Source organism: Protopterus annectens, chromosome 7.part0 (assembly GCF_019279795.1).
Source record: "Protopterus annectens isolate FY-2018-M chromosome 7.part0, PAN1.0, whole genome shotgun sequence".
In the NCBI taxonomy this organism is placed as follows: Eukaryota; Metazoa; Chordata; order Ceratodontiformes; family Protopteridae; genus Protopterus; species Protopterus annectens.
Window position 1 is genome coordinate 1,226,319,839 of NC_056739.1, and position 23,617 is coordinate 1,226,343,455.

A 23,617-nucleotide genomic window follows, 5' to 3' on the forward strand; every position below is an offset into this window, starting at 1 on the left:
CTGAAGTGAAAACCAGAAGTTCTTAAAATTTAATGTCACAGAAGATGAGTAACAGCTATACCTCAACCTATATTATTGTGTGCCACGCATATTATGGATGACAAACAGTACACCACAAAATTTAATTTCAAAATATGGATGACTGAAGTTTGGTTTAGCTTTACTAAAACTGCCCTAAGAATTATGGCCATTTGATAATATTACATAAAAATTATCAACAACAACACTTTCAGGAAAATATAGATGAGGCAAATATGAGGAAGAGTGTTTTTAGATATTATAAATACTATAAAAGAAAAGAAAGTCCATATCACTGGACTTGCTGTACTTACCTCATTCATGGTTGGATTTTCTCTCTTTAGGTTCCCAGCAGCTGAGATCACAGTTTTCACAGCCCTCATGCCGAAGTCATAATGATCCTGTAATGGAAACAATTACACACAATTTACCAACAAGTATACATATCACAGAACAGAACTATAAACAAACAGGAGGGAAATTAGCAAAGTGTTTGTAAAAAACATTCTGAAAATTTTCGGTACTCAAAGAAACATCAACAGTAAGGACTGCACTAACGTATGAACATTTTTAAAATAATGGTTGGCACTGACCAAAATTAGTGTAAATCAGATTTTAAAGGTACAAGATACTGCAAAAATGCTCATTTCTGGAGATTTTATTATTGGAAGGTTATAAGTTACAACAGTTATTTATTTTATTTATTATTTACTTCACAATAATGACCACATAAACTGGCTGTGCAAAGCCCTATTTACAGCTGAGACCCAGGGAGGAAAAACTCCACCTAGGCAAATAATGCTATGCATAAATGCAGAAATATTTTTTTCTGTTCATCATTATATCATATCATCTATAAAAAAGACATACACCAGAGTAAGTCACTAACACTGACAGCCATTTGGAATTGGGCCATATGTGTATTGTATTTATCAAGTGAAACTATTTTTGATAGTGTGGAAGTGTGCTGCAAATGCTCGCAGTTGCAGCAAGATTTTGGGCCAAGGAGGTTTCTACTTAGCTCCACTTTTGTGATTTCACAGTACACTTAGAGATGTGGGGCCCCCATGCAAAGTGCTATTTTTTTTGATAGATTAGTTAGTCAATGTAACATTTTTGTCAAAATGGATTTTGACCAACCTGACTTTGTACTGATATAATATACACACTCACATGCATGCACGCACATGCATACACACACACACACACACACACACACACACACACACACACACACACACACACACATTATATTGCAACAGAGTTTTTAAATCTAAGGCATATTTGCAAGGATTTATATATATATATATATATATATATATATATATATATATATATATATATATATATATATATATATATATATATATATATATATATATATATATATATATATATATACACACACACACACACACACACACACACACACACACACACACACACACACACACACACACACACACATATATGGGTCTATTGCAAATGGTCGAATTCCCAAAATCTCGAACTTTATATGGCTGACCTCATATGATCAAGGTTGTGAAAGCTTGACCGGGCTGCATGGAGATCTGCATACAGTGCATAATGGGAATATTTCCCATTACTGCACTGTAGTGCGATCTCAGAGTTGGTATATTTAAGTGGGGGGGGGGTGCAGGGGTGCTGATTTTATCAGTATTTCTTTTGTTTTTTGCCGGTTCGGAAAACCGGCTTTCGTGATTATGCACTTTCGCAGTAGTGCAGTTTCGCTCTTACAGGTGTCGATGTTGCTTGTTTGAGATTTTGGGATTTTGAGCAAGCAACACAGACTCATATATATATATATATATATATATATATATATATATATATATATATATATATATATATATATATATATATATATATATATATATATATAAAATACACACACGCATACACAATAGGCTTCAGTGGCACAGAGGTAAAACTTGTTCATATTTGCAATGTCGTAAGGTTGTAGGAACAAAAGACTATGGCTACAGATACCCAGTAGGCTATAAAAGGGCACATATTACACATTCTATACTGTACTGCAGTGCTTTTAGTACAACACATAGTCAGATAATAAAATAATAATGTTCTACATATTTGGGGAAGGTTCACACCTATTGTTACTAGTGATCTTTAAGAGTACCTTCATTCATTCAGTATTTATTCAGTTACCAAAAGAAATTAGCCGGTACCTTCTCTACTGTAAAAGTTATAGTGCTCATCATCAAGTAAGAAACTGGCATTGAAGAAAGCAAACAGTTAAATGAAATACAGTAGCAGATGATCACAGAAGGGACTAATGGAGTGGGTAATGTCAGCTATGCACATACTTATTATCTAAATCTGTCCACTTCGAGTAACAGGATATTTGCTAAAAGGCAGATTCAGTTGCAGCTGATCTCTGTTCTAAACTTTCAAGGTCCATCTCTACAACTATAATGCACTTGTACCTCAGTTTTCTCAAATCGAGTCTGTTACCCAACTTCTGGATAGGGCACAAAAAGTCTCTAAAAGATGGCAGTGAGCGAAGACAGGTTTCAGAGTAAGTCTTCTAGGTCTGTCTGAAGTAAGGAGATGAGAAAATTTGGAAGTGGAAGTAGAGTGGTTGTTGAATGAGATGAACTATTGATAATAAAGATCCAGCATTATGCAAATACATAGCTTCCTTATCTTGTATTACCCAGTCCATCCACTTCGAATTATGGGACAGACTCCCAGCTACCTACTTTCCTAGGTGGAGCCATGAGAGAAAATACTGGAAACATGCATCCATACCCAACTCCTCAATCACCTGCTTGAAAATCAAATTCTATCATCCACTCAGCATGGTTTCAGATAAGGACACAGAACCACTACTGCATCTTGATCCAGTTAACCGGACACAGGATTCTGGTAAAATAATTGCTTCACTTTTCATTGACCTCTCCAAAGGTATGGATACCATTTCCCACAATGTCCTCCTCGCTAAACTATCTACCCTCCACATTTCTCCACATACCCTACAATGGTTCAACAGATATCTCTCCAATAGGCAGCAATCCACCAAATGGCAACAATCTTACTCTCCCTTAATCACTACTTCCACAGTGTACCCCAAGGCTCCATATTTGGTCCTTTCTTATTTAGCATCTTTATTAACAACTTCCACTTCACTCTCCCAGTAATTCAATATGCTGATGACTCTACAATAACATGCACTGCAAATTCCAGCTTTAAACTCCAGAAAGTCACCCAGAATGCCCTCACCTCTACTGAATCTTGAATGCTTAACAATCATCTTGCCCTAATTACAAAAAAAAAAAAACTAAACTAGCAATTTTTACCCCTAAAAAAAAACACTCCCCTAGATAAAAAAAAAAAAACTCTTCACTATACAAGCCCAAGACAATACCACTATAGACGTTGTCCAACACAATAAATTACTAGGCATTATTATAGATGAAAACCTTAACTTTAACCTACATATAAACAATAACATCAAAAAAACACACCAACAGCTCAGTATGCTCTACAGGCACCAGCACTTTCTTAGCCTCTCTACTAGTCAAACCCTTGCAACTACCTTTTTATTACCCTCTCTCCTTTATGGTGCCCCCTACTCACTAATATCCAAAATTCTACAAAGTCCAAACTTGATATGTGTTACAACAGAATAGCCAAATTTGTCACCAAGGCCAAATTCTCATCACACCAGTGTAACTCACTGAAACAATTAGGGTGCCTGGAACTTCCCCACCATCTCTCATTCATCCAACTAACTATAGCACACAAAATAATCTACAGACCCACAGACTGTCCTGCTATCTCAACTCTACTTGCCAAATTCCAACCCAGCAGGCAACCAAGATCTGAAGATCATCTACTTCTAAAAATAAAAAAGCCTACCTTTCCTGCTGGTCAACTCCTCTACTATTTCACCATCACCAAACTATGGAACTCACTTCTACCTTCTATAAGAAATACAGGCAGCATCACCACCTTCAAACAAATTCTAAAAATCATCCCAACTCTTCCTGACTATGTACCTGCTCTGTAACCTAACCTCTTCCTTCTCCTTATATAACTAAACTCCTATGCATTTTGCTACTAGTGACTGATGATACTTTTTCCATACTTATATATTTTTTTTTGATCACTTGTTTGTACTGGTACTATAATACTGATTAATATATCTCTATTTATACCTCTCTGCTTGAATTCATTTGGTAACCAACTAAATCCCTGCTTTAATGTATAGTTTATGTATATTTTACTGTAATCAAACCAACTAGATTCCTGCTTTTATGTATATATTCTGTATATATTTGGCTGTAATCAAACCAACTAAATTCCTGCTTTTATGTATACATTCTGTATATATTATATTTTTCCCCCTAACAGAATTGTTTGTTTTTCAATTGAATTCTACAGGTTATAGGTCACATTAAAGGCGGGAAAAGTTTTGAAATGATTTATTATGGTCTCATTTTTTATATCACAAACAACTGGCATTTTAACAGGGGTGTGTACACTTTTTTTATCCACTGAATATCGCTGTAATCACTATGTGTAACACTGTTTCTACTACTGTACCAACTAATGTTTAATTTCTTTTCTGTATGTATGTTCTTGTTGGAGCTTTTTCCCCCGGGCGTCCACTGAAAATGGGCTCTTTTAGGCCCAGTGGACTTTCCCAGTAAACAGATGCAATAACATAAATAAATAAATAAAATGATGAATCCAAAGGAAGATTTGAACCTGTAGAGTATGTCCAATTTTTAATGCTTAGTGAAGATGCACAAAGTAGTCCAAATTGCTGCCGCAGAAATGTCATAAACTGAGGAATTCTTGAAGAAGGCTACAGAATTTGCTATGGATCATGAGGAATGACTCTTCAGCTTTATTAGTATAGTCTTGTTATCAGATTGGTACACACAGGTTATATGATCTGCAAGCCATCTGGACAAAGATAATTTGGAGACCTTTTGCCCTAACCTAGTGGGTGCTTAAGACATAAAACAGCTGGTTGTCTTTTCTGATTTCTTTAGCTCAGTGTAAATGGAAGCATAACTATATATGAACATCCAAGATAAAAAGCAAATACTCCCCCCCTTTTGGAGTAAATATGAAAAAAAAGAATAAAAAGTGTATAGTCTAGCTAAGAGAAAATTCTGCGGCAACATTGGGCATAAAGGATGGATCTGTTCTGAGAGACATTTTCTTTATGAAAGACCAGATATGAAGGTAAGGAGGATAGAAAATATAACTTTGAAATTATTCTGGTAGAAGTTACAGCTACCAGAAGAAATGTCTTTGGTGAAAGAAATTTCAAGTCACTGGAAGAGGCTAACTTGAACTGAGGATGTGCCAATACCTCCAAGACAATGAATATAGTCCAATGAAAGAGAATAATCTTTCAGGAGAGGTCAGAGAAGAAAGGTGCCTTTGAAAAAGACTTTACAGACATTTTGAAATGCCAAGAAAGAACAGTGAAACTCCTTGGGAAAGTTAGAAATGCCAGCCAGATGAACCTTAGTTGTATAATAACTGGATCTGGAATCAAAAGGAGATGAGAAAAAGTACAAAACCAAGGAAACTTGATAGGGGAAGACATTCAAGCTCTGTTACGAAGCCAAGAGTAAAAACTTTTCCAACTTGCTTTTGTAGAATTTATGCACAGATTATTTTTGTGTAGCTAAAAGAATTTGGACTATTCTGTTGAAACAGGCCAGATTTCTGGCCATCACTGGAATTGGAAAAAAAATAAGTTATGTACTCACCATAACATTCCATCTGTGTAGTTATACTTCATTTTTCTGCAACCTGTGGGTATACGGATCCGTATCGGATCCGAGCCGGCAACTTTTTTTCTAGCATCTGCTCCAAGCTCCGAACTCCTCCCCTTACCCATAATGCCCTACCATCTCCTATCTTCCCTCAGATCGAGTTTGTTGCAACTAAAAACATAAGCAACTCAACCCAATAAACCAAACCTGAAAAGACAGGATGAGGTCCGGGGGACGGAGGGAGGCAATGTTGCAGAAAAATGAAGTATAACTACTCAGATGGAGAGTTATGGTGAGTACATAACTTCTTTATCTGAAGTAGTTAATTTCATTTTATCTGCAACCTGTGGGACAGAGTCCCCAGCTACTCCAATCCTGGCAGGCCCTTATGGAAGGATATTCCTGAGCACCGCAGAGCCAAAGGATGCTCTACCCCTCAAAATCAGATCTAATTTCTAATGGGAAATGAAGGTATGTGAATTGGCCCAGGTCGCTGCTGCAGAAATATCGTCCAAAGGCACCCTAGACCAAAAGGCAGCAGAAGTCGCCATGGACCTGGTAGAGTAAGCCTTAACAATACCAGGAGGAGATAAACCTTTTGCTTTGTAGGCATGTGAAATACAAAGAGTGATCCATCTGGCCCAAGAAACTTTAGAAATAGCTTTTCCCATAAATGCTTTGGAAAAGGAAACAAACAACTGGTCAGTCTTGCAGAAAGACTTTGTTCTATGAAGATAACAATGAAGCTGTCTATGAATATCTAATAAATGGAGTTTGTATTCCCCTTTATTTTGGAAGTTAGGAAAGAAAACGGGCAGATTAATGGACTGGTTTACATTTGCTTCAGATGCCACTTTAGGTAAGAAGGAAGGATTAGTACGGAGGGAAACCCTATCCTTATAGAAGACCAAATATGGAGGCATGGCAGACAGAGCTGGAAGCTCAGAAACCCTCCTAGCAGATGTAATGGTGACTAGGAAAGCTGTCTTCCAGGACAAAAATTTAAAGTCCACCGAAGCTGCAGGTTCAAAAGGAGGAGCCACCAATGCCTGTAAAACAAATGTAAGGTCCCAAGGAGGCAATGAATCCTTGACAGGTGGATGTAACAGAAACATACTTTTAATAAAGGCCTTACACAGCCTAGAGGAGGCTAAGGCCATGTTGTCTTCACCAATGTGAAAACTGGAAATGACTGCAAATTGTACTTTCACTGTGGAGGAACTAGCTCCTTGCTGAAAGATGCCAGACAGGAAATCCAACACTGCTGGAACAGGGGCTGTAAAGGGATCTATTTTTCTCTGTGAGGTCCAAATGGAAAAGTGCTTCCATTTACTGCAATAAAGTTTTCTAGTGGAGTCTTTAAGAGAAGCCACCAGAATGGATTTTACTGGGGATGAAAGACCGGGAGTCCTGGTAATTAATGGAACTGGAGCAACCAGGCTGTCAGCTTGAGGCTGCCCATATCGGGCGGAGGTGCCCCTGACAGATGGGAGATTAGATCCAGGCAGGGATCCAGAACCCACGGGGGAGCTAAGAGATGAGACCAAAGGAATGGGAACCTAACCTGACAAGGCCAGAATGGGACAATTAGGATCACTTTGCACCGTAGTCGGCAAGCTTTCTGAAGAAACTACAGAATGAGTGGCAATGGTGGATAAGCATACAGAAGCCCAGGGGGGGCCAAGCATGGACTAGAGTGTCTCTGGGGATTTCCCCTGGTGAGGGAATCAGAGCGAAGAACTCGCTGCACTTCGCGTTGGAAGGAGATGAGAAGACATTGCAGCAAGGCTGACCCCATGCAAGGAAGATCTCCTCCGCTACTGACTGTTTCAGAGACCACTCGTACGGCATCAGAATGGCCCGGCTCAATCTGTCTGCTAAAATGTTGGAGCATCCCAGGATGTGCATTGCTATCAGAAACCGACCGGTGGAAATCACCCATTCCCATACTCTCATGGCCTTGCGACATAGGCGGTAGGATCTGGTTTCCCCCTGTTTGTTGATATACCAAACAACCGACATATTGTCTGACTGAACTGCAATCAATCCGAGAGGGAGGACTGTGTGAAAGGCTTCCAACGCTAAAAGCACTGCCCTGATCTCTAGAACATTTATGTGCAACTTGGTCTCTGACTGGGACCACGTGCCTTGGACTGTCCTTCCCAAACAGTGTCCCCCCAATCCATGTTGGGAGGCGTCCGTGGTCACTGTGGCTTGGACTGGAGATGACGCGAAGGGGCATCCTTCTGATATCTCTGGTGAACTTAACCAACAAAGCACAGACGTCCTGCAGACGTGACTGATGTTGATCGGAAATTCCATGGGCAGGTCTAGCCAAGACGATTGAACACCCAGAGGCCATTGAATAACCCGCATGTGAAGGTGTGCACAAGGGAGAATCGATATGGCGGCAGCCATGGAGCCCAGAGCTCGGAGAACCTTGCTCGCCTTTGGAGACTTGGAGTTTGCTATCTGAGCTATGTGGCACCTGAGGTGTAGGATCCTGTCTGGAGTTAAGAATACCTTCATCTGCAAAGTGTCTAGCCATGCCCCAATAAAGTCTAGAACTTGTACTGGTTGCAATTGGGATTTGTGAACATTGACTGTAATTCCCAGTAGATCTGCCAACCGAATGAAATAATCTCGGGCCAGACACAAGTGATGCTTGTTGGGCGCAGCGAAGAGCCAATCGTCTAGGTATGGAAACACCTGAATACCCTGAAGCCTCAGGTGAGCCGCTACAACTGCCATTACCTTGGTGAACACTCTGGGGGCTGTTGTGAGACCAAATGGTAGGGCTCTGAACTGAAAATGACTGGCTCCCAGCCGGAAGTGCAGAAACCTCCTGGAGCTTCTGTGTATTTTGATGTGGTAGTAAGCATCCTGGAGGTCTAACGAGCACATCCATCACACTCTCGGAGATAAGGTAGAATGGACTGTAGCGTGACCATCCGGAATTTCTGTTTGGCTACCGACAGGTTTAATGTTGACAGGTCCCCCGTCTTTTTTGGCACCAAAAAGAACCTTGAGTAGATGCCTGTTCCGGACTGATCGGGGGGGACCTGTTCTATGGCTCATTTGAGAAGCAGCTTTGAAACCTCTAGAGCTGCGGCCTCCTTGTGAGCGGGTGGAACATCCGGGAGGTGATTTGTAATATTTGGAGGGCCAACAAATGGGATAGAGTAACCTCTGGATATTATTTGTAAAACCCAGTGATCTGTTGTAATGGGCTCCCATGCCGCTGGGTGTAAGGACAATCATCCCCTGACTGCCTCCATAGTAGGACAGTCGGGCAACCCCTCAGGGCTGCTGACCGGGTCTATCAGAAAAAGGTTCCCTAGACCCAAAATTCCTGGGACGCCCCCTCTATCTCTGGGTCGGCATCAGTCTTGGACTCTGTTACAGGAGGTTTGGGAGGTCACTCATTGGATGTTCTAGCTTGGCTGGAGTTTTCATTTAGTTTTTTCTGATTGGTTTTTAAGTGTGACCTTCTAACTCTTTAATGGACATCAGCTGGGTATAACAACCCTGTGTTTATTATGCTTAGTCAAACACTCAGCTTATGCTATGCTGATGAGGTCATAACAAGGCCAAAATATGCATATCTATAGCTAATGGGGTTTGGCTTTATTGGCCTGAAATTGTCCATTAAAATTACTTCAAATGTAAAATCAGAATCGCCATATAGCTGAAACACCTGATGTTCATAAGGGCCATTTGCATATATCCCATGTGTCTCTATTACAGGAGGTTTGGGAGGTCACTCATTGGAATTGGAGAAACCATGCAGTTAATTTGGGGGAACTGGTTTCTGGGTGAGGCTCACTGGATGGATAGGAAAGGCAATCTGGTTGGGGATCTGGAAGCTAGGGCTGCTTCTTGAGGCTAAGCCACAGCAAAGGTAACCCAATTTACCGCAGCCAGAAGAGATCTATGAGGATTACTGAAGGCTTGCACAGATAAGCTTTCTGGAGAAATTTCATGATTAGCAGAACTGGACAGGAGGAAAGGCATAGAGAAGTCCAAGTTGCCACTGACAGTCTACATCATCCCTGGGTGACTGCCCCAGTGGAGGGATGAGTGCAAAATAGTTGTTGCTGCATTTGGTGTTGTAGGGGATGCAAATAGATCACAGCAAGGTTGTTCTCACTAGCAAAATAACATATGTGCCACTGATGGATTAAGGGACCACTCATGAGGCATCAGAACTGGTCATCTAAGCCTGTCTGTTAGGTAGCTGATCTGTCTCAGAATGTGTGTTGTTACACACTGACAAACTCTCATGAGAATAGGGAGGTAAAACCTGGTTCCTCTCCCTGTTTGCTGATGTACCAAGATGACTTACATTTTGTCTGAGTGGACAAAATCATGCCCTATGGAAGGTAGTCCTGGAAGTCCTGCAACACTAGGAGGACTACCTTAATTTATAGGACATTTATGTGAAGATTGGCCTCAAGGTCATTCCAAGTACCTCAGACCATTCTAGCCTCAAAATGCTCCACCCCCTGAGCAGAAAGTTGGTATTCTTGGTTACTGTGACCTTTGGAAAGGAAAGGGTTAAGGGTCTCCCCAATGAGAATGTGAAGAACTTCAATGACCATGTTAAACGTTTTCTAAAACTGAGGAGAGATGAATATGAGTGGTCATGGAGTCTGTTAACTGTGACCACTGCATGCTAAAAGACAACTGCAGAATCCCCAATGAAATTTTGTGTGAGGAACACAAGAAGTATAGAAGCTGTCATGAAATCATGGACTTTTAAAACTAGAAAAGCCAGTGGAAACAGGTTGGGCAGAATGGTTGAGATTGAAGTTTTTAATGACAAAAAAGTCTTTCTTCTAGAAGTTCGATAGTGCCTGTCCTTATATCCAGATAAAGTCTCATGAAATGGACAGCCAATGTGAATGTTTAAGACAAATTTGCCCATGTTCACTGGGATGCCTAAGGACAGAAACAAGTGAAGCAACAGTCTCTAGCTGACAGAATGGACTCCTTTTTAGTGGTAGTTAGAAGCTAATCATCCAGACATGGGAATATGATGATTCCCCTGAGTAGCAGATGTGCTGTGACTACTGCCTTGCATTTACTGAAAACCCAGGCAGCTGTGGTAAGCCCAAAGACTAAGGTTTAGAACTAACAGTTATTGGCTCAAACGCAAAAAAGCAGCTTTGTTCTAGATTGGACTCAAAGGCTTTTGACTTATTCAGAACTAAAAAGAATCTGAAAGATACTCTGGACTCTTTCTGGTTTGGTGGGACCTCCTGGTGGGCTCTTTCTGGAGTTCTGCAATCATCTTCACTACTACCTCTTTTGGATGGGGTGGGACATCTGAAAGGGGCAATGATGGCATTTGTGGGGCAGATGAGCATGCAATGACACATTCTCTGGATAGTGTGCTCTTCATCCAGTTGTTCTGTGCAATTGCTGTCCATGCATCTGGATGAACAGACACTCTGCACTGGACTGCCCTCAAACAGGAGCAATCAGGCAACTTTTCAGGGAAGCTGAGGTTGCTTTCTGGATAAAGGACCCCTGAATCCCTGTTTCTGCAGACTTTGTCTTTGATCTCTGTCTCTGGCGTGGTGTCCATTAAAGAGGTTGCCTATGCCATGGTTGCCTCTGTCTGAAAAGAAATCACAGGAAGGATACTAAGATATTTTGAACAGAGTACTCGGACCCTTTCTGATTCGAGGAAAAGGATCTTTGTTGGGTCTCAAAGCAAACTCCTAAGGTAGACAGTGTCTTGTCTTCTTCCTCACTCTTCAGATCTTTTTTTCTTTACCTTGTGACCAAACAGTGAGTACCCATCAAAAGGAAGTGTTAATGAAGGACGCTTTGAAATTGTCTGCAAAGTCACACAAGCATAGCCAGGCATGACATCATATGGTAATGCTAGTACATGTCACTATAGCCAGATAATCAGGCACATTGTGCAGCAGCCTTATGGAGAGGTGGGAAATGGTTATCACAGTTGCCACCTGAGACTCTAGTTGTTTTCAGGTCTCAGAAGTGGCAGGCTTCATCAAACAGTCTAATTACTGTTCTGCAATATCTCTGAGGAACCAAGTTATATGGGTCAAATATTTTAACACTTTAATGGCAAACATGCCTGAACTACATGCTTACTTCCCTGTGTGGCCCAAGATCTGAGGCTCCATGTTGGGAGGATGGACCACTGAACTGTTGTCAGACAGCTCCTTTTTGGTGGCTGCTGCCACAATAATGGAGTCCACCATTGGGCTCTTATTCCAGTATTGTCTATCTTTAGGTGGGTGTAGAATTTTTATCTGGTTTTAGAAAAATAATGTTCCACCACACTGGCCTCCTGCCATGCCCTCTCTTGACACGAGGTCCATCATATGGTCATCAAGATGAATCACCAAGGAGGTAAAGGGGGCATACCTGAAGGCCTCAAAGAGAACCTCCACATTCAGGGAAGGGGGTAGGTGGTCTAAGAACCTCTCTGTCATATCATTGTCATTATTAACACTCTTTTTTCCATTTTCTGCATGGGGTCAGGGTGTTCAACTGCTGCCATCTTTTTTGATTCAATGCCAATCTCCTAGCTTCTTTGACAGTCATTCCTGACTATCACAGGTCTTATCTCACACAATCAATCCATCTCTTTGCTTAACACCCTCTTTTCTGCTTGCCTTCTTCCTGTCTATCCCATGTCTTTTTTTACCATATTCCTTCTGTTTTTCTGCACATGTGCCTGAACCACAGTAATCTGTTCTCTTTTACCTTCTCTGCAGCTGGGGCTACTTGGGCTTCTGCACTGATGTTCCCATTTCTTTTTGTCCCACAGTGTGCTTCTTACCACCCACCTCAGACACTTAATTTCCATTACCTCTAGCTGTATCATCTGCATTGCTTTCAGTGCTCAGGTGTATATACCATACAGAAGGACTTGTACCACATTTTTTGTACACCTTACTTTTCAACTTCTTTGACATTTTTCTGTCATACACCTTCCCTGACACTTTGAACCACTTGGCTGTAGCCCCTCTGATTCTAGTTCTGACCTCTTACCCCAGAAAGTGGTGTAATGGTGCAGAAAAAATACTGATAAACCAAAAACGCATGACCAGGGTTTCTGGACTCTACACAGCTTTATTGCAAAAGTTAAGCGCTTTCATCAATCAAAAGTTGACTTCATCAGAACAAATGATACAATTAAGGAAAGTTTTAAATAGTATAAAATCAACTGTCATTGGCTAAAATTAAACCAATCAACAGTCATTATTTTAAAATAGAATCTACCAAATCTAAAAACTCTTTTTTTTTACCACCATAAAATACATATATAAATGCAAGAACTTCTATATCCAGTCACAATGTTAATATTTCAAGATACTCCAACCAGGTTAGCCATTATAAAAAGCCTAAACAATAATTTTAAAATTAATTTTACCTTATATTTTTCCTGCCTTCTCCTTCAAGACTGGTAATATGGATATAGAATCATTTAATCCAGAGGTAGGTTGGCAGCTAACCTTAGTTGCCACAATAATTCTTTTTTAGATAAAATATTTTTTCAGTCCCCACCTCTCAGATCAATATTCACCATATCCAAAATGGCAAATTTAAAACCCGAAAAATTCTCACATACCATACTATGCCTGTATAAAGCATTTGTCTTCTTCTTTACATCATATGAGTGCTCTTAACCTTAGATTTAAGTGCCCTCTCCGTTTTTCCAACATAAAATCCAGTGCATGTGTTACATGTTGCAAGATATACAATTCTATTAGTGAAACTATTTCCCTTTTTAAAGTACACTGTGGTTTCTGTTGGATAGGGTAACAAGCGGCACCTGCAAAATAAAACTACACTGGGGGCACCGTCCACATGGCTTAGTACCATCCATGTTATTTTTAACACCCCCACCAACCTTATTTTCTAGGATTAATTTCAGGTTGGCACCCACCTTGGTAAAAAAAAAACGGCTTCTCACCCACCACCTTGGATATCTCATTATTGGTTTTAAAAATACTCCAGTTTCTATGTAAAATATTTTTCACCTCACTACATAAGGAACTATATTGCACAACACATGCTTGCACAACATTAGTAGATGCATCCAAGAATGTTTCACCAGCCATTTGTCATGGTTTTAAAGGTCCATTACCCAAGAGGAGTTTATATTTCTTACCCCATTCATTGAAAATTCCTTGCAATATGGTCTCAACCATATAATTAGGGTAACCTCTGTCTACAAACATATTCCTCAGTTTAAAAAAATTCATTCTCAATGTCCTCTTTTTGAGAGGTCATCCATGCAGTCCTTATTGCCTGCCCCTTAATAATACTCTTTTTCTGAGATAGGGGATTATTGCTGTTAAAATGGAAATATGCGTTACAAGAGGTCCTCTTACGGTACACTCTGGATTTAAAGCCTTCCAATTTTTTAGAAATAGTTGTATCTAGGTAATGTATCTCTCTGTCATTATACTCATATGTACATTTTAAAAAGGAGGTGGTACTATTTAAATATTCAATAAAACAAGGTATTTTCTTTTTATCTCCTTTCCACAGAATAAGAATGTCATCCAAAAATCCATTGTACAACGAAATATCAGGACTAAAACTACTTTTAAAAACGTGTTGCAATTCCCATCCTAACAAGACTATATTGGCATAAACAGGGGCACAATCTGCTCCCATAGCCACCCCCTTGATCTGTTGGTAATACTGCCCTTCAAAATAAAGTTGTTGCCCAATATGAGGGTCATAATCTCACTTAATAAAGTGACCTGTTCATGCTGCAATTTAGAGCAAGTGAAAAGTATTTCTTCAAAATATTCCAACCCAGTTTTGTATTCCATTCCTCTTTCATTTGCTGAAGTTCTTGCTCAGAGTCTGACTCTAGTGCCATGCCATCTGAATATAGAAGCTTTTTTGATCTGTCTCTTCTGACCTGTTTGGTAATGTACTCCATCACCAGTATGAACAACAGTGGTTTTAGAGCTGAACCCTGATATTCACCCACTCTATTGGGAACCCCCCTATGAGTCCGAACACTGTTCATACTTGTGTCATTGGGTCCTTGCACATAGCTGCACTAATTCTACCAAAGTTTTTGGGACTTCAAACCATCATAGGAGTGCCCAAATCAGAGTTCTTGTGACTTTGTCATATGCTTTCTCCTAGTCTACGAATGCCTAGTTGGACTCTTTCCACTTTTTTAGCTTTTTCTTTACAATCTGTCTCACTGAAAATATTATGCTGGTTTTACTGCATCATGATCTGAATCTGAACTGCTTATCTCCCATCTTACTTTCTAGTACTCTGTGTATTCATTTATCAGTCACCCACTCCCAAACATTCATGCAGTGTGACAGGAGTTTGATACCTCTATACTGCCTACAGTTGTGAATATCTCATTTTGTTCTTTTACACTGGTATAGAATGCTTATCCTCTATGGATCTGGGATACCCCTTTTCACCATACTGCTATGAGCACCCTCTGACACCATTTCTCCCCTACCTCACCCAACACCTTGATCATATCTGCTGTGACCTTATCTAAGCCTGCTGCTTTCCCCGACTTCATTTTACTTAGTGCTGCTCTTATTCCTTCTATGGCTGACTTCTCCTCTTCTTCTTTTGTCATAGGCTGTGGCCGGGCAGTACAGCTACTTTGGGGTTTTCTTCATTCAAAAGCTTTGGAACTACTCCTTCCATTGGCCTTTGATGTTTTGTGGATTGGTGAGCAGGATGATGCTGGCATCCCTTACTGCCTTGCAGTCTGATATAGTGTCTTTCTGTCATATGCTGACTCAGTTTCTAGAAGCTGGTAGAGTGCCTCTGATGCCTTGTTCTTTGTTATTGCAACTGTTCTTTTAACCTCTTTATTAGCCATCCAGTAGTCCTTCTTAGCCTGGTCCATCTCTTCTATCTCGCACTTGTCCCTGCACTCTTCTTTTGATGACTTCATGAGTGGTTCCCTGATGGAAGCTCAGAAACCATATTGATGTTTTGGCAATCCTGATGTAGAGGTAGCACCCTGCAGATCTGCAGAACACAGCCAATCATTTGCCTTCAGGCAGGGAAAATCACTTGCATCACAGTCATCCTGAGTAACATTTTCTTGATGTATAAGTTTAGGCCACTGAGATCCAGGATTGGCTTGCGGTGTTTACTTTTCTTAGGAACTAGAACAATCTGGAAAATATACTGAACCTTGTCTGGTATGGGGAGACCTCCTAGATGGCTCATTTTCTCCTAATACAGACAGTAAGAACTTTTCTCTTTACAGCTTTTAGCTAATAGAATGGGACTTCTGAAAACTGGAAAAAGTTATAAGGTATAACCTCTGGATGCTATTTATCTTACCTACTTGATCTGGTAATGGCCATCCATCCATCTCAGTTTATAGATAAGTGGCCCGTGACTGATTCCTGAGGTGAGCAGTCAGGTAAGCCTTCAGGGACTTTGGCAATGCTTGCTCAAAATATAACGTCTTGGTCATTGTCTGTTAAAGGGATTTCCTTACCCATACAGATCTGGACCCCTTCTGATTCTTGCTCTAGGATCTTTCAGTGGTCTCAAATCTGATGTCAATGCAGAGAGCATCTTACCTTCCTTCTCACACCTCATAGACTTGTCTTTCATTTTATGTTCATGAAGATTAAAATAATAAAATGGGACACTGGTGAAAGACATCATAAAACTGGCTGCAAAATTGCAAAGGTGATGTCTGGCATGGTGTCTTAAGTAATACCTGTTCCTGCCACCCTGGTGGCTGAATTGGCTGTATTATGTAACAGACACATGAACAGACTAGTGATATTTAATATAGTATCCCTAGTAGTCTCAACCTTTTTCCTTGACTCAGCAGTGAGCAGCTTCTGCAGACAGTCTAAAGTCTGCTCCAATAAATCTCTTGGGAAGTGGTTTACATGTACTGTATAATTCAATACCCTCTGGAAAAAGGTACTCAAGAAGTAAGTGTGCTTCCCCATTCTGACCACTACTCTAGATGACTTGTTTGGCAGATAGACAGCAGATGCATTATCTGACAGCTCTCATTTTATGTCTGATGCTGCAATCATACAGTTCATCAGAGGCTCCTTAGACCAGCGCTGCCAATCCTTAAGGGATGGGTGAAGAATCTTATTGTGTTTCTAGGGTATGGCCACCATGGAATCTGGCTTCTGCCATGCCCTCCTGGAGGTCAAATCTATAAGACAGTTCACAGGCGGGACTACTCCACCCATGATGGATAGGATGCAAATCTGTAAGCCTCAAAGGAAGCCTCCTCCTTCTGAGGTAAGGTCATTTGGTCAAGATTTCATCCATCTCTTCAATTCAAGGATCTTGCTATGGGTGGCATCTTCTGGAAGCAATTGTGGAGAACCCTCTTCGTAATCCAAGAGGTTGGTAAAGATTCCATAGGGGAGTCTATGTGCCTCTTTTTGCACATCTTTTTCATGGGGGATATCTGGGGTGGCTGCTCCAAATCACCAGAGGAGTCTGAATGAATCTCTATCAGTTCCTTAAGCTTTTCTTTTCTGCTCTGTTCTTGGAATATCTGATGAATGGGCTCAGTGACTCAGGAGCTGAAATCAACATAGCTGGAAATTCTGCCTGCATACTCAGGGTGGTGATCATCTTATCATTAGCTTTCGATAGCAAGGTCAAATCTATTGACATCAGAGATCTCTGACATGGAGCCATACCCGTCCCTGCCAAAGCATCCATTAGTGACAGCGAGCAGGGATTCACCAAGTTCAATGATCTGTAGGATCTCAAAATGGAGATCAGCATTGCTGCAATGAAGGTCAAGGACTCTAACAGAATGGCCCCAAGCAAGGCAGCATCAAGGATGGTACAGAAGACTCAACATCAATCAGTCGACTCAAACATTCCATCAGTGCTGAAGATCTCAGCATAACGTTAATCAGATTGGAAGATGAAGATGCTGATGCAAGGGTACTGGTTGGTGGTGAAAAGGCAAGCTCCGCTTGAGGTCTTGGTTCCAAAAGCACTGGTGCCACCATGTGGAAAAAGGAAGCAGCAAGTAGGGGTGAGGGTTGGCTAACCCAATTTGCCCTTAAAATGTGGCTGGGGTGGGTATGTAATAACATCCATTTTGATCTATAGCCTCAGGAAAACATTTGTTATTTTGGTCCCAATCCACTTCAGCAGAACTCCTATAGGACTTATCAGCCCTAAGTAAGGAAGTTGAAGGTGGTCTCTAGAGGTAATAATGCTGGACATTTTTTTTTCCTGATGAATACCTGCTTATGGGTTTAGTCAGAGACTTATCCTAGATTGCAATGGTTTTGGAAGTAAAAGGAGTTGAAGTTGTATACTTCTGCATCAAAACTAAGTCAAAGTAGGCTGGGCCTGTTCTTGACTCTGAACATCTGGGTTGAAGGAAGGCCCCTATCATCAGGATTTCATTTTCTTCCCGCTTTGTCTTTATCCATTTCTTTTTCTTTCCATTCTTCAGGCTTGTCCAAGGAAACCTGGTTATTAGGAGGATTAGGCCCCTTCAAAATAAATGTGTTCCTTTTGTCAGTTAGGGCCTGAGGCTCAAAGGCCTTACAGATTACAGAGTCTACATCCAGGTGCACCCCAGGTACACCACAAAAAGACAATGGGTGTCCTGAGGCAGGAATTTGTGGTCAAACTTGCCAAATTTCCTGAAAGTCTTGTCCTTTACTGAAGGGCTCAAAAAAGTAGAATAGGAGTCACACAAGAATACACTATAATAACAATATACACAGAAATAAATATGCAACACAATAGTCCCAAATACAAGACAATATCAATATAGGAAGTACTGTTACGGTATGGTTAATGAGTAACTACAGAACCAAAGAGAAAAATATACAAAGACTGTGTGTGTGTGTTTTTTTTGAGGTATGGTGAAGAGAGTAGTGAAAGCTATGTCTACTGCCTAGATGCCACAAAGGAACTAACAATAATACAAAAATGAAGAAAAATTTCTCAAAATCAGTATAAATATATATATATATATATATATATATATATATATATATATATGTGTGTGTGTATGTGTGTGTGTGAATATATATATATATATATATATATATATATATATATATATATATACATATATATATATATATATATATATTTATATATAAACTAAAGATACGAGCTCTTTCTGGCAAAGCCCAGTTGCCAAAAAAGTGAAGATAAGGAGAATTTAGCTCTGATGCTGTGATCAAAATGTTTGCAATGACAGCAAATGAGCCCTAATGTTCCTTAGTACACAGGAAGATTACGGTTGGAATGTTTTTCTGAATGAGCCTGAAGCAAGAAGGAGTGGCAGATCAGATCTGATATAATATGCAGCTCAGAAAAATAGATGGCCTGGATGATATAGGATCACTGGTTGTTCTTGCCATCTCTGTCATTGTGTTGGCAGCCCTCCTTGAAATCACAACCACCATGGCCATATGGTTCTTTTCAGGCTGATTAATATACAGCTGTAGTCCTTGCTGGAACAAAGCTTATGTGGATTTTGCAATCTTTCTCACGATCCTCTAATTTAGCCTTAACTTAGGAGCTGAATAGGGAAGAGCCATTATGGGGGCTATAAATGAAGGGGGCCATGATGTTGTCATGGAAGTCTGTCAGGCAAAGCCAAGCATGATGGAGAACTGCCATGCCAGTGGCTGCTGCCCTCTCAGTGCCATCAGCTGCATTATATATTAGTCTGAGGGCAAGACTGCGCAAAGTAGGGAAGGTAGAGTTCTGAGTGGATAGTTTATTTCTGAGTATATTGTCCCCAGCCTTTTCCAGTGACTTATACATCTTGGCTATAATCTTACTCTGGAACTGTAACGTGTAGCTGATAGCTTAGGGCTCTTAAAGAAAAAGTTGAACATAAAAAGACTCATTTTCTGTAACAGTCCATTTCCCTGTATTCCTTACCTGGTGGATGAACCACTTGGCTTTGCAGAGTGGGAGACCTCATCAAGGATGCCACTATAACACTATAGAATAACGGGGGGAGGGGATTCTCTGACCACCTCTCATAATCAGAATTTTACCTGGCTCATCTAGCACCAGGTGCCTGTCTTTGATTTTGTGCCCCCCAATGCCCCCCCCAAGCTCTTCAAATGAAGAGCAAAGAAAAAAAGTCCATACCTCTAGTCTGGCACCTCCAAGACAGTACTCATTACACACCAACACCCCCATACAGAGAAAAGGACTTCTATTTTAACTATAGCAAGTCAGTATAGAAAAAAATGCAGGAAATGCACTTCCCGATTTTGACCCCTGAAAACCTTGTGCATGGGATGGCTGCTCCTTCATACCATCCTTGCTATGCTTCTGCTCCCAATCCTTGCGAGGCTAAGTATCTTAACCATTATTTCAGGTATAGGAAATATGTCTGGTTCTTTCCTGACCTCCATGATCACAACAGGAACCATCTCATCAGTGGGAGGCACCACCCAGGACAGCAACTAGGGGAACCGGAAGACCTTCTGCAGGATCTTGTCTGAGACTGGTGGGGAACAATTAGCTAACTCCATTTTTTGCATAATAAAACCTCATCAAACTTAGGTTCATCAAGGTTGATACAGCAGAGTCAGCTGCAGAAAATAAATTGGAATCTGGCTTTGGAGACTGACTGGGTGAGTCTAGGTGCTTTCTTTTGAACATGTTCTTGGTCAGCCTCCTATGAGGTATCCTAGGAGGAATACACAGTGTCAGACCCAGGCTAGGATCTCAGAAGAAGATCCTAACAGTGTGTATTTGACTTTCTGTCTCAGTAATCATAAGCCACCCTTGGGGCAGGTAACTCATCATCAGGAACCCCTGAGAAAGCCACCTATGACACAAGTTCTGCAGGATGCACATGTAGACACTGTTGCAACACTGATAACATGTCTGATACTTGGGCTGTCATCTGGAGGGGAAGCCTCAATGCCAAGAGTCAGTAGCAACCAGTGCTAACTAGGGTACAGCCATGACATTAACTACTCCATGCCAAAGGAATCACAGCTGACTACATATGCAAGGAATCCTTGGCCCTAGGATCTCAAAGATTAACAACACAGACATCAGCACTAAATACACCTTTATCAAAAGCTGCAGGCCTTCAACTATTTGTCCATTTAATGGAAGAGCAGCTGGTGCCAAAGGCATACACACTGAGAGCATCAGCTCTGGCAGCCATGTCAACATGAAGTAACCTAGTCAAGTCAGCATAGGAAGCTATGTCAACATAGTGGCCTTGATATAATCAGCATTGGGATCAATGCTGATCAGGGAGCAGAAGCCGATCTAGCAAGTCCACCTTCCCAGTCCATAGATGGAACAGTCTGATTGGGTTAGTAGTATGGCCCTAGAGAGGCAACCATAGCTGATGTCAATAACATCTTTGACAGGAAACTGTCTTGATTGAAAGGAGTCCCTGGTAGAGTGGGTCTTGATTTTGCCTGGAAGTGTCTTGTTATGCTAAGAATAACAAAAAATAATAGCATGGGACAGCCATTTAGAAATTGCCTGTTTTGACAGTGACAGCCCCATTTTCTTACCTTCATTAAAAAAAAAGGAAAAAAAAAGCTGATCAGAATTCCTGGAGGTTTTTGTACTATTAAGTAGTATCTGAGTTGCCTGTAGACATCCAGACTGTAAAATTCTTTCTGCCTCTTTTTCTCATTCTGGGAACAAAACTGGGAAACAAATTGCCTGACACAATGTAAACTCTGAAACAACCTTATTTAGCCTATCTATGTGAAAAATTAGATACAGATGACTCACCTAAGAACTTCTAACTCCGATACTCCTCTTGCAGAAGTTAGAGAATAAGTAAGTTTTCCAATATATGAATTTAAGTCTCGTGAACAACTTCCATAGGAAACAGTGTAAGCTCTTCGAATAGAACATTAACATCCCAATACAAAGCCAATTGCCTTCTAAGTGGCCTGATATCTAAAACACATTCAAAAACTATTTCACTTGAGGTAAGGTAGAAAGAGGGGATGTAAGAGCAGACAGGTAGAGATGACCAAATGATGAATCTTAACAGAAGAGTAAGAAAGGCCAGATGATAATTACTCACACAAATACTGCAGAACCAAATGAGCCTGAGTCTTAAAAGAATCTTATTTCTTGTCTTGGCACTAACTAGAATTTTTTTCCACTTAACCATATATGATTTTCTAGCCTTTAATACCTGCTGCATGTCCCCAGAAATAAACTGCCTAAACGGTACTAAAATTTTATCATTCAGGCAGTCAAATAAAGAAGTTGAAGTCTGGGATGTATTATAAAACCTTGTACTATGTAAGTAAGTCCATTCTGAGCAGAAGGTTGTAATTGTGTTTGGCCATTTTCAAAATAAGGGGGAATCACTTTTACCTGGGTCAAAACAAGGTAATCACAATTACCATTGGGAAGTCCTTCTGAATCTTTAGAAGTACTTTCCCATCCTGCTGTATCCTCACTAATATCACATTATACCCCTCCCAGAACACTCTGCAGCTCTGACCAGCTCCTTCTAGACACCTATAAGTGAAACAAAAACATTGGTAAACTTCTTTATAAATATATTTCCCATGCATGGAACAAACTCCCACTTAACACTGGAATCATTTATAACATAAATCTCTTTAAATTCAAACTTAAAACTTTTCTCCTAAATACCAACACCTGTCACTACAATGATTCCACTTAAATCCCACCTTACCACCTTACTACCTCTCATACTTTTAACAGCCACCTATTGCAAGTGTCCTATCTAATTTGCATCTATTTCTCTTTTTGCTGATTAAAAAAAAAAAAAAAAATTAAAAAAAAAATTCTGACTTTTGTATTGCATGTTATGCACATTATTATATTGCTTATGTAAACTTCATTCTCAGCCATTCTGTAAATTTCTAATGTTCTTATGTAAAGCACATTATTGTAATGTTTGCATAAAACTTCATTATCAGATGTTTTTCTTTTTTGTAACTTTGTAATAACTGTCCAGAGTTTTTCTCCTCGGGTCTCCAGTGAAAATGGGCCACTGGCTCAGTTGGACTAACCCGGTTAACAAATGACAAATAAATAAATAAAATAAGGGACTTTTGTCATCAGTGGAAAGGGTAGAAAAGCACAGAGGAACATTCACATCAATTGGAAATGAAAGGCATCTATCTTCCATGCCTACATGCAAGAAGTCCTGGAGCAGAATTTCTTTAACCGCCTGTTGTGGTTGGAGGCAAACAGATCTACTTGAGGAGTTCCCCACGTATGGATCAATTCCCAGAAGACCTCTTGGGTGCAACTTCCATTCCAAAGGCTCTGTCCTGGTCCTGCTCAGCTAGTGTGCAACAACGTTTTGATATGACAGAATGTAAGTAGCCTAGAGGGACAGATTTTGTTGACTTACTAGTTCTCAGGTTACCCACAACTAGTCTGAAAAGGTGTTGGACCCATTTCCTCACTGTTTATGTACCACATCACTGTGGTGTTGTCTGTGAGTACTACAAGAGAGCCTGGAGTCCAAATATGGTTTAAAGATTTGACAGGTTTTATTACAACATAATTTGTTTGACTTCCGGATAAAGCTCATCAAGCAAAATTTGAAGCATCTTTGATTAAAGACTGAGTAGGGACTGGAAGGAAAAAAGGAGACCTGGGTCGAAAGACGTCTGATTCACCCATCACAGTAGCTCCTTTTTCTCAAAATCCAGCAATGGAATATGAAGTGAAAGGGGTGCTGTTTCTGGGACCAAAAGATATGATAAACTGCAGAATCCTACACATGTAAAATCTGTCCAAAGCAATCATGAGAATTATAGGGGCCATGAAACCTAGTATTCTGAGATATTCCATGGCAG

General features: G+C 40.4%; 1 protein-coding gene across 1 annotated transcript in view; it reads right to left on the bottom strand.

The window, feature by feature from the left end:
* DNAH1 (dynein axonemal heavy chain 1) overlaps positions 1-23,617 on the bottom strand; it is a 5,225,710-nt gene that overhangs the window by 2,791,254 nt on the left and 2,410,839 nt on the right. Inside the window, exon 33 of the mRNA XM_044076389.1 lies at positions 333-419. Coding sequence (XP_043932324.1) covers positions 333-419 — 87 coding nt within the window. The remainder of the gene's footprint in view (positions 1-332; positions 420-23,617) is intronic.